This window comes from Copadichromis virginalis, linkage group LG23 (assembly GCF_057382275.1).
Source record: "Copadichromis virginalis isolate Kocher_CV1m ecotype Utaka linkage group LG23, C_Virginalis_male_GT1.1, whole genome shotgun sequence".
Lineage (NCBI taxonomy): Eukaryota > Metazoa > Chordata > Actinopteri > Cichliformes > Cichlidae > Copadichromis > Copadichromis virginalis.
Window position 1 is genome coordinate 18905835 of NC_140639.1, and position 12533 is coordinate 18918367.

The 12533-nt window shown below is 41.5% G+C and overlaps 2 protein-coding genes across 2 annotated transcripts; both read right to left on the reverse strand.

The window, feature by feature from the left end:
• Nucleotides 1–1117: 1117 nt before the first annotated feature.
• LOC146680609 (T-cell surface glycoprotein CD4-like) lies at nt 1118–7246 on the reverse strand. The gene is made up of 3 exons (XM_085447822.1): nt 7170–7246; nt 3425–3739; nt 1118–2921 (listed from the first exon to the last, which is right to left on the reverse strand). Exons 1-3 carry the CDS (start codon nt 7201–7203, stop codon nt 2803–2805), a joined length of 468 nt encoding a protein of 155 aa, XP_085303948.1. The 5' UTR covers nt 7204–7246; the 3' UTR covers nt 1118–2802.
• Nucleotides 7247–9222: 1976 nt separating this feature from the next.
• LOC146680610 (uncharacterized) lies at nt 9223–11861 on the reverse strand. The gene is made up of 3 exons (XM_085447821.1): nt 11729–11861; nt 10489–10803; nt 9223–9455 (listed from the first exon to the last, which is right to left on the reverse strand). Exons 1-3 carry the CDS (start codon nt 11808–11810, stop codon nt 9319–9321), a joined length of 534 nt encoding a protein of 177 aa, XP_085303947.1. The 5' UTR covers nt 11811–11861; the 3' UTR covers nt 9223–9318.
• Nucleotides 11862–12533: the final 672 nt, after the last annotated feature.

Genomic DNA, 12533 nt, shown 5'->3' on the forward strand with positions numbered 1-12533 from the left:
CGTGTTACGTAACGTGTGAGATGCGTGTGAACGTGTTTTTGAAAGCAGGAGAAAAGAAACTAAAAACTGTTTCCACAGGCACGCCTTCTTCCAACCACTGCTTTACACAAGTTTATAGATCCATCTTTGCAAAACTGTATTTATATTATTTGCATAAGCCCAAGTTACAGCCAGCACTTTGTTACAGACACATTCTTCTGCTGTCTCCTATTTCACCACTAGATGTCGCTGAAACTGAGCTTTGAATGAATGAAGTGGTTCAATACTGGTGCATTTCTTCATTTGGGCATCACAAGTTACACCCAAAGCCATCAAGCTGCTGTTGAACTCCAAGTTTAAGGAACACGTATCCCCAACAATATGTCACTGCTGCACCACTAACTTATCCAAAGAGTGTCCATCAGTCTTGAACAAGCTCTGCTTCTGCCCTGTGCTCTGCTACTTGCACTATAGTCTCCAGCACATCAGTCCATCCACACAGAGCCACAGCCCTGAGCTTCGAATGTGGTGGAGGAAACCACGCAGAGAGCTGGCTCCAGGCTGGAAGACTGTGCTGAAACTAAAAGAGTGCTTGTGATCAAAATAAAGCCTTTTAGCACGCCAAGTGTACGCTGTGTGCATCCAGTCTCTTCACAGTGACAAAAGCATCATTTGCTGCTGGCTGACTGTCTACAGTCATAGACACAGTGACCTCAGTCCCTCCCCTCTGTACAATCTCCTTGTTGTTGTGTTCCACTTAAAATGTGTAAACATTAACGCAAGCGGGCTTCAACTATTTCAGAGCTGCTGCTGTGATTTCAGTCAAATCGAATCTTTTGATGTTTGGTTTTAGTCTTTTTCATTATTAGTGCATTTATAGCAAATGCCAGAACCCAGACTTAAGAAGCAGCATCAAGCTTGTGATAACAAATGTTTACCTAATTATAAAAAAACCAAGAGACCAAAGGTGTAATAACAGCTGTGTATTGTCTTTTATATCTGTAGAAAGTATTTAAACCCAGGGCTTTTCCGGTTCAGGAGAGACTGCTGGTCGTTTGTTCTGCGATGGCTGCTCTCGCCAAGCTTGGTTATGTTTTTTTTAATTTTTTATTAAAGGATAATAGCTACTACTCACCGTTTGTCTGCAAACTTTATTAAATGAAAACTTCCACAACACTATAAAACAGCAGGGCTGGAATGCATTGTGCAGACATAATTTTTGCAGTCCGACTTCTGCATATTGTAGCGTCAACATGGAAGACATCCGCATCACATTGTTAAGGAGAGACGAGTGTAAGAGGAAGTGTATCAGAGCATCAGTCAGCTGCTTCAGGTCCAGCAGGAGGCGAGGAATCAGAGAAAAACTCAGAGTTTGTTGCAGAAGACCTGGCAGTGAGCAGGTGAGGTTCACAGAGTCTATTGCCATGGTAACTGACTCAGAGTTAAGTAAATTCTCATTCTGGAACAGAAAACCTCAGTGTCCCTGATCTCAGGATTAACAAAGTTGTTAACTACACCTGCTTCCAGCCCAGATTAACAGATTAACTGATTGGTTGACAAGCATCTTTTTTTGTTGTTTTTCAAAGAAAGATAACTCCATCTCCACCTTCACAATGTAATTTCTAATAGTTAAAATCATCCTGGTCACAAAAGATAAATTCAAACAAAAGAGGATCCAGTTATGTTCTCTGAGGGACACCTTGAGAAAAGTTTCTTACTACATGTTCCACTTTAACAGTACAGAAAAGCCAAATATTATTTGTTCTAACTACCAAACAGTGCTCCTTAGTGTCTTGATGCATGCTCAATCGTTTATACTGCACTAAACTGCCCAGTATTTTTGTGCAACATTTGAATAACACAAAGTTAGTCTATTTAGTTTGGTTTTCAGGATGTTTCACAATAAAAAAAAAACATAATTTATTAAAACACACCAAATCCAATATGTGATTACAAATTATTACATCAGACATTTAAATGTACAGTCTTTACCTTTAAATCTAACCTCTCTTCTTTCTCTCCTGTCCTCTTTCTTATCTTATCTTATCTTGTCTTTTTCCATCTCTGAGTGAAGTTAGCGCATTCTTTTTTCGCCCTGTGAAATACAGCAGCTGGACCTTTAGCTAACGACACACTGTGAGACAAATTGAAATCAAACAATTTGTGTGTTTGCTGATGTTTGTTAATCTGATAGAAACACTGTAGAAATTTTGAATCGTGGAGAAACGTTACTCCCTTTATGATTATTCCTATTCTGTAGCATTAGCTAGATGCTGAGTACAACTTTGGGACACCTGCACTGTTTCCGGCCCACTTTAACCCCCGAGTATACAGCTATTGATGATACTGTTGAAAGAAAAGTAAGGAGTCTGTTTTAAAAATGTGAGGAGTAGAAAATACAAATATTTGTTTAAAAATGTAGGAAGTAAAAGTCAGAAGTTAGAAAAATAAATATTCCTGTAAAGTACAGATACCTAAAAACTCTACCTAAGTACAGTAACAAAGTAATTACGTCCCACCTCTGGTTGCTGGTACTGCTGTTCACGCACCGACAGCTAACGTGTTTGTTACTTTGACACATTTGCTGCATCTATTTTTAGTTTTTTTTTTTTTATTGTTTTCTCTCAGCTTCTCATCTCCACTTTTAGTCACTTCTTCCACACTACATTTTTCTAGCTGAGTGAGCGCACAGCAAAGTTAGGGAAGGGACATTACATTAAAAGATGTGCCTGAAAATGAACAAATGGGCTGTTGTCCATCCTTGTATTGTGGGTGCATAGCAGCACTTCAAGCCGGCCCGTTGGCCCACTGGGAAATGCCAGATTACCAGTCCAGCCCTGGCATTAACTTTAAAGAGCAGAAAAGCACAAACAGAGGAGCAGAGAGGAGAACCAGGTGGTGGCTGAAGGAGGTTACTGTTGCACCATGTGATGTGGGTTTCTCTGCAACACAAAATACAAAACATAATTTTAATAAGAGTTGACAGTATGAAAAAAACAAACCAAAAAAACATAAATTATTATTTTTTCTTTCAAGGAAGAAAACCTGAACTTGTGATCCTCATTTAGACTGAAACCAGCTACAAGAAGCACATCCTCTTAGTGGTACAGTAAATTAACCATGCATTCTAGTGAGTCAGTAAGCTCTCGATGATCTGTTTCCTGTTTGATCCAATTGGTTTTTAACATTACTGCTGCTTCTAGAAATAAACCTGACACTGAAATACAGGAATATAATTTGTGAGTTGATCAGAAACAAGCAATAGATCATCTTTAAACACAAGGACCAATTATACAAAACACCCACAAGAAGTTCTGTCTGCTGTCTGCTGTTCTGTCATCTGATGCCACAGGTGTAAGCAGTCGTTCCGGTGTAGCACATTTAATCTATTGATGTTTGTCTGTATTCCACCTTCCTAATAAGGTGCTCGTGCTGCTGAACTGACCTGTGACATTCAGAGTCATCTTGGCCTGATAGTCCACTTTGGGGATGTCGCACTCGTATGGGCCGGCATCGTCCATCCTCAGATCCTTTATGAGGATGGAAAGGTTTCCGTTCTTGTAATAGTCTGGGAAGCTGAACACTCGACCTGTGAACTTTGCATCTATTTTATCCTGTCTGCTGTTGATGATGTCCAATACAACTTTGTCATCCTTGTCCCTCCAGAAGGCAGTGACCGGCTCGGACAGCTGGTTAGAGCAGATGCAAGGCAGGAGGACCTCATCCCCGATGAAGCCAGTCCTCACAGACTGGCTGCTGCCTGCAGGACAACAGGACAGGTGAGTAACAGGTTACCTGTGCACAGCTCCACCACAGCTCTTTGGTTTAGCACATTTGGTGACCTCAGTAACACAGCAGAATCAACACTTACTGGATGCTCTTCTGCTGGAGGACAAAGTAAAAAACTCAGCAAAAACTCGTGAATTTCTCCAAACATAGAGAGGCCTGTCACTTTTTACTATCATTAAAATCCTCCACATAATGATGAAAAGACTTGAGCTCCAATCCTGGATGCTGGCTTTTCCATTGCTGCTGCACTGCCTAATGAATACTCAGTGCTGTGATGAATCTGAATGGCTGTGAGTGAGTGACCTAAAAACATCAACAGCTCATTGCAAAAGTCATTCACTCAAACAGAAGCAGTTCTTTACTGCTATCCCTGCTCAGCTCTAAATCTTTGTTGTTGGACTTTAAACGGCCTCAAAGACTGCAGACTACGAACACATTTTTCAAACTTGAATCGAAGTCCTTCAAAGTTCCTCCTACGCCTTGATTTTCAGACTTGACTTCATTGTAACTGAAATCTATACAGATTCTTTCATTATATTTTTATTATAAACTGAATTATTTGTAAACAGTATAGATGAGGTACACTACATTCCCCAAAGTATTCAATTGTCTGCCTTGACATATGAAGTTGAGTGACAGCCCATTCCTAATCCATTTAACATTCTGTCATTGTCCTGGATCTGAGCGACCCAGGGTCCCTGAGCAGTTATGGACATGTGTATTTTTGGTGCTGCTGTCCCTCGTCTTCCTGGTTTGTGTCTGTGTGTGCGTGTCTGTGTGTACTGAGCACTGGTCTACAGGAGTCTTCAGGCCTGGTGGGTGTGCCCTACCAGGTGGCTGGCCACACCTGAGGAAATGATCACACACACCTGCAGCTGATCAACCATCATCGAGGGAGCTACAAGGCAGTGTGGCTGAGAGCTCCTCGACGCTGGATCGTCGAGTGACTTCCTGTCAGTTTCTCAGCAAATGTGCGAAGTAAGTCCCAGTCTGCTGTTGTGTGAAGGTACTCATAGCCGCCTTTGTGTGTGTGTGTGTTTCCCAGGATGATTTGTGGAAACGAGGAAGCAGCTGACGCAGTGTACATAGGGAATGGGGACACGGAGCATGGGTGTAGGGAGAATGGTAAATGGCCTGTATTTATATAGCGCTTTACTAGTCCCTAAGGACCCCAAAGCGCTTTACACACCCATTCACGCACACATTCACACACTGGTGATGGCAAGCTACATTGTAGCCACAGCCACCCTGGGGCGCACTGACAGAGGAGAAGACAGGGAGCGGGAGTCGGGAACACACTGAGGATTTATCATTGTGTATTAGTTACGACACTGTAAATAAATGCACTGCTTGCATTGAAGAGTTCTGCATTTTGGGTCCTACTTCCCCACACACCCACAGTTGGCCAGTGCTAATTGTGACACATTCAATTCAATGTTTTTTTTTATATTGCACTAAATCAATACAACAGTTACCTTAAGGTGCTTAATATTGTAAAGCTAAGACACTTGAATGATACAGAGAAAAGCCCAACAATCAGACAACTCCCTATGAGCAACTACTTTGGCAACAGTGGGAAGGAAAAACTCCCTTTTAACAGGAAGAAACTTTCAACAGAACCAGGCACAGGGAGAGACAGCCGTCAGCTGTGACTGGTTGGGGATGAGAGGAAGGAGACAGGACAAAAAGACCTGCTGTGGAAGAAAGACAAAGATGAACATTTCATAGAGCCGTAAGGACCCCGCGGACCAATGGATGAAATCAAATGTAATGTCCTTTTCTGCTGGACAAAACAGATATAATGCACTCAGGCACACAAACATATACATCAGCGATTCTTGGCCACCTTGCAGCCTCTTTATTCTGTGCATCACAGTATCAACAGATGCCTTGATCAGCTCTGCTTTTCACTTACATGCAAGTACATACTCACAAAACTGGATCTAAATGCTCTGCTGCTCACAAAGGAAACAAAAACTAGTTCCTTTTTCTGAATTTAGAGAAATAAAATTTTTCACTCTCCGATCTCTGTTTCTTACTGCTGTAGATGTGCGTTCATCCATATATCTTTTTCTGCTTATCCTGGGCTGGACCGTGGGCACAAAACCCTAAGCAGAGAACCCCAGACCTCCCTCTCCCCAGCCACCTCTTGCAGCTTGTCAGGGCATGCTGGAGAGATAATTTCTCCAGTGTGTCTTGGGTCTGCCCCGGGGCCTCCTATCAGATGCCCAAACCACCTCAACTTGCTCCATTCAGTGTGGAGATAGTTCATCCACTCCATGTTTAAAAGAAAGGCCAGCTACCCTTCAAAGAGTAAGCTGATTTTTGCCGCTTGTGTCCAGAATTTCGTTCTTTCAGCCAATAACCAAAGCTCATTAAAATAGTTCAGGGTAAGGACATAGGTTGAATTGAGTAAATTGAGTGCTTCGCTTTTATGCTAAGCTCTTCACCACGATGGACCGGTACAGTGTCCGCATCACTGAACCTGCGCCAATCCGTCTGTTGATCTCCAGCTCCCCCTCACTCATTTACAAAACCCAGAAATACTTAAACTCCTCCATGTGGAGGTTCTGATTCTCATTCCTGCTGTGTCACACTGCAAATCGCTCCCAACAATACCCTGAGTTGAAGTCCTGGTGCTGTACATGTTTTTGTTTTTTATGTATATATTAAAGAGAAATCACAATCAGACAAGGTGTTTACATTCAGAAAATAACTATAATGTGATCAGTGGAAACTACTGAATTATTAAGGCTGCTTTCTAATGCACAGTAATGGACCTATAGTTCCACACAGATGTTGTTTGTGCATGTTTCCCCTGTTTGCTCGGAAGAACCTGGCCTGATGCAATGACATGAGTCAAAGCATCAACAACATTATCATCACTGAAGTAAAGAAAACAGTAAACTAAAATTAGAAAACCCTGTGTGGCAACTGAAGAGAAAAAAATCCCCATCTAAACCCAAAGAAAAACAAGTTGAAAACCATAATTACAGCAGAGATTACAGGGCTGATCTTCACCCACAGATCCAGACCTCTAATTACAGCTGAGAGCGCTACAGTAGCATGTGGAGGTTTACTCGGCTGGTTTCAACAGGCATGCCTCAGATACCAGTGGTAGGAACTAAAACTGAGATAAAAAAAAAACAAAAAAACCTGCAGACAAATTGAAGTATTCTGTCCTCTAAATTAGGTACAACAAATAGAATAGAATAAAGCCCACCACCCTCACACCTGGTGATCTTTGCTCAACATTCTCCCCCCATGAATCACAGCACTTATATCAGAGAGTGTGTACTAATCTCACCTCACAGCTGTCAGAGTCTGTGAGCTGGAAGGACTCTGAGGTCGTTGTTTCTCCCGATGAATCACAGTAAACAGGTTTTAAAATATAGTCTCACCTGAGCTCAGACTGCACAGCAGACACAGCAGCATCACCGAGCTGCAGAGAGGCGAGCACCGACAGACACTTCTGAGGATGACCATACTTCTTGCTGCTGGTGTCACAACTGAGAGAAAAATGGATCCTCCCCGAGATGAGCTGTGATACCCAGCAGGGCTGTCCTGCCTTACTTTACTTATTTATTTTGTTTATCTGTCTGGTCTCCGCCCATAACCACGGCTGCGTCTTAAAACCAATGCTTGGAGATGACAGAACTTCAGTTGTAAAAAATGCTAGCCAAGTGCCCATTGCTATTTAAAAAATGCAATCTTTCTGAGCAGCTTCTGGATTCTTATTCAATCTGAAGAAGTGCTAACTTTTTCACCCCGTAACCCGTTAACACTCAGGGCTGGATCTACATGGGTGGCTTGGGGTGGCATGTGCCAACCTAAAATAATCTCTTGCCACCCTAGTTTTGTATATGACAATTTATTTATTAAAATAAGCCAGCATTAACAATGTCACCCTAGCTACAATTTATATTGAATATAAACTCTAAAACTGAATATATTGCATTGTGTTAAAATCCACAGTTAAAAATGATTCAGCCCATAGCGCAGACCGGCTTTATTTCCTGTTGTCAGCAGCAACCAATGCCTATGAGTGCCTGTGGTCTACAGCAATCTCCTGTGGACATTTTGAAAGTTACTCCGCGCTGGCCACCCGTCCTGATTTACTGGGACCAGAACTAAGGGTACAATGATCAGGTGATCTTTTTTATTGAATAAAAAAGATGTATAAATACATAAAATTACCGCTATACTACATTTTTATGTAATAATTAAACATCTCCATCATTAGCATGTATGCAGTGGGTCCTCCTTGTGGCAGAACAAAAGAAAACTGCACAGAAATGTTTAGTCTTATTTAGTTTTAGTCGGGTTTTTATTAAGAATGATAGATGAACCTGCAATATCACACTTAGCGACACAACAAAGGTAAATTCTAAAAAACAACCACAGACGGAGGAAAAGAAAAAAAAAACCTACACAGGCTACTTTTTCCTACATTTCCCACAATGCATCCAGATGTATGTATCAGGTATCAGTTCAATTCCTTGGATTTGTTAGTCTGCCTGTCAATAGATCCTGTTTCTTGGTTTCTCTTTTACATTTACTGATTTCAGTTTGTGTGCTGGAGGAGGAAAATAGTGTAACAGTCTGCAGCGTAGAGATGGACATAAATTTTATTTTTTATAAAAGGACGAGAACACGATGGTAAAGTGCAAACTCTGTTCAGAACAGAAACGACTGCTTTCTGATGCTAACACAGCTTTGGAGCTTTGCAGCCATGCTAACACATGCTAACGCTAAGCTAGCTAAGAACCCAGAGTGTTGATAAAGCTTAATGAACGCTGACCCCAGTCCAGCAGCCAGACCCCGAACTTCAACAGGTAACAAACCTATGAGCGGTCTGGCTGCAGCGTCCATTTCAACCCGTTTGTGTTGATACAGTAAAATCATCGTGGCAATCGCATTAAAGTCTCTTTGTGTTGTCTTTCATCTTTGCTTTGTGCTGTTGGTTTTGTGTTTACCTCAATCATATATCAACTAAACAAAGTAACAAAGAAAACTTATGGAAATGAAACATTTTGCGAACAATCCGTTGCTCAGCATCAGACAAATGACGAGCAGAATTATTCTAGTGAACTAAAACTAAAAACAGGAGATGGCAAAATTACAAACTTTCTTTACTTAAGTAGAAGTGCAAATGCCTGTGATATAAAATACTCCAGTAAAAGTTAAAATACTGAAGAAACTTTTTTTTACACAAGTAGACAAGTAACTCTGAAATGTACTCAAAGTAAGAAAGTATAAAGAATTGAATTGAAGAACAATTCTACTAAATTCTACTTCACTGTTGTACGAAGGTCACTCTATTAATATATTAACATAGCTACTAAAGTGCCGCTTAATGGTTGTTTATAAAGTGCTCAAACTGTGAGTGTTCAGGATATTTTGTACTTATTTGAATCAGAAACAACAGTTGCAGGAAATATAAAACACAGCAGATCAGAGATATCAATTATTTATTAATAAAGGCAATTTAAACAAGACAATACTTTAAGGTGTAATTGAGCTAAACCCGACTTAAGTTTGAACCTGTGTTTACTGTAAAGAACAGAAGAGCACAAACAGAGCAGAGAGGAGAACCAGGAGGTGGTGGTTGGAGCATGTTACAGCTGCACCACTAATCGTAGCAAGGTCAGGATGTGGAGTTGTTATTTTAATAACACCAGGTTTTTCTGCAACACAAAAAAGTTCCAGTTTAATCAGAGCTGAACATGTAAAGAAACACTGAAACACCGAACTGGTGAAGATCATTTGGACTGAAACCTGCCAGAAGGAGCGTATTCTCTTATCTCCACAGTAGAATAACTGTTCATTATAGTCAGTGTTTGAGCTGTAGATGGGCTGTTTCCTGTTTAATCCACTCTGTTTTTAACACTACTGCTGCTTCTTGAAATATACCTGGCACTGAAATACTGAAATAAAAAATGTGGGCAGACAGGAAACAGGAAAAAACAAGGAAGAAAACATCTTTAAACTGAAGGAATTGAATCAAACTGGAGAAAAATCATACAAAACACCCACACGAAGTTCTGTCTGCTTCTGATGCCACGAGTGTAGCTAATTATTCCACTAAGGAATATTCAAGCCACTGATTTTGTCAGTATTCCATCTTTGCATCAAGACACCTATCAAAAAGGACCCAGTGTTTGCTTGTCCACATATGGCTAAAAAGAAGACTCAGAATAATTTTATGAGACAGTTTGGAACAATTTGTTATGAATCCAAATAAAGATATGAGCTGGATTAAGGCTTAAAATTCATTTAAGGAAAAAAGCACAGCTCACAGAATATTGTTCTTTTTCTTGTGGTGCTGCTCTTGCTTTCAGATGCAAATTTCCACTGAATTAAAAAGTCATGTTAAATAAAAGGAGTTAAAATGGTAAGAAAGATGGTCGAAGTTCACAGGTTTCAGTGCAGTTTTCATCTTTGTTAGTGTGATCAACCCAGCTAGCTTCAGTAGGATTTGGTGTTTACTGATCCTGCATGACTTGAAGGGCTGAGTGTGGACTGTAACATCTGACTTTTATTGCTTAAATGTGCTGCAAATAAAAATTAATGTGAACCAAGAACACCTGATTTGAACACTCACTCCAACTCACTGATGACTGCAGCGTGGTCCTTTTCTGCACTTTTCAAAGACCCCTGAGCTGCTGCTGCACAAACACTGAGGTGTTCCTAATAAGGTGCTCATGCTGCTGAACTGACCTGTGACTTTCAGAGTCATCTTGGCCTGATAGTCCACTTTGGGGATGTCGCAGTCATACGGGCCGGCGTCGTCCGCCCTCAGGCCCTTTATGAGGATGGAGAGGTTTCCAGTCTTGTAATGGTTTGGGAAGCTGAACACGCGACCTCTGAACTTTGGATCCATTTTATCCTCTTTGCCGTTGATGATATCCAACACAATTTTGTCATCCTTGTCCCTCCAGAAGGCGGTGACCGGCTCAGACAGCTGTTCAGAGTAGACACAGGGCAGGAGGACCTCATCTCCGATGAAGCCGGTCCTCACAGACTGGCTGCTGCCTGCAAGATGACAGGACAGGTGAGTTACAGGTTACCTGTGCACAGCTTCACCACAGCTCTGTGCTTTAGCTCACTGTGTGCAAAGTCTAGTAGAAAATGTGAATGTAGTATTACTACTGCGACCATCACTAAAACAAACCAGCTAACTAACTAATGTATCAAAAGTTATCCTTGAAATGCTTGGCTATAAAATGAATAGCCACAGGGAACATTATCCTCCATGGAGGGTACCACGAAGAGAAGAACCATCAGAGCTGCAGAAGGCTGTGATGAAGAAAGGGGTGTGTAACCCTGAAGGACCCGACACAGCTCAGAATGCTCACTTTCAGCTACTTCATTTTATTCACAATGTTGTTTGCAATGACTGTGTTGTCAGTTTTTCGTTTCTGCTGCAGCCGTGCCGCAGACCATTAACCTGTTTTTGTTTTTTTTTAAACTATGTTTCATCCAGTCATAAAGACCCCATGGAGTGTCTGTTTTCTGCATAGTGGACAAAAGGGTTGAATATTTGGGCACAACAACATGCACATAGGCGACTTTCAGTGACCATGCAGCCCATTTTATTGTGTGAGATAATTGGTATCCACAGTATCAGACTCCCTGCTCAGCTCTGCTCTTCGCTTATATGTAAATATATACTTAAAATTGTGGATTTAAATCATTTGCTTCCCACATAAGGAAGAAAAACTACAAAGATCCCTTCTCTGATTTCATGGCTCAAATGTTATTTTTCACTCTCTGGTCTCTGTTTCATACTGCTGTACATGCATTCTGTACTGATACAGACTGCACTCTGTAAGTCTCAGATATCAGTGGTGCAAGCTAAAAGGACGACGCGCCCCACCGACACTCTGAACTCTTTATTGTCCTCTAAAAATGACACTTTCAGATTTCAGACTGGCTCTTCTTTAAACTCCTCTCTTACCTGAGCTCAGACTACATAGCAGACACAGCAACCCCACTGAGGTCCAGAGATACAAGCCATGAGGGTGAACAGGCCACGGCATGGACACGAGGATGAATACTTCCTGCTGCTGGTGTCTATTACAGTTATTTTTGGAGACACATACCAGTCAACTTTACTAAGACTACGTGGTGGGATTTATCTGGGGTGAGAGTGTGCAGCTGTGACATGTGGAAGGCTCAGTTCTGTAACTCTTCATTTAGCCCTCGTCCTGCATGTTTCAGCTGAGTCCCTTTCTGCTCCACCATCATATCATTATTTTATTTATTTATTCCCCTTTTGTATTTCCTTTTCCTCACAGGAACTGGGGACCCACGAGGCAACTGGATTACAGCAGTTCATTCACTGTTGCTCTCCTGGATCCACTGTCTGCAAGCTTTTCACAGGTGGAGTGTCCTGGAAACAGGGTGAGGTGGAGGCAGATGATCTGCTGTGGTGACCCCTAAATTGAGCAGAAGTGTAGGAAGTCTCTTGGAAGTGAAGACCTCCTTGCACTCTACGAAGACCAACCTCCTGTTTGAAGCAATATTAGAAATCAGTGAAGAAGCTACTTCACCTCCCTCGCTAACACAACGCCCCATTACATTAACAAAGGATCACCTGCTTATTGATAACTGGTGGTTTGTTCACTAGTCTTCGATCAGCTCCAGCCTGGATTCATGGGAAAACAACATTTCCCATAATTCTCTGCACATTGTCAATAGAGCAGATTGGTCATTTTTGTGTTCTGATGATTTTATTCCTTCTTGGGACCTTTATGAAACCT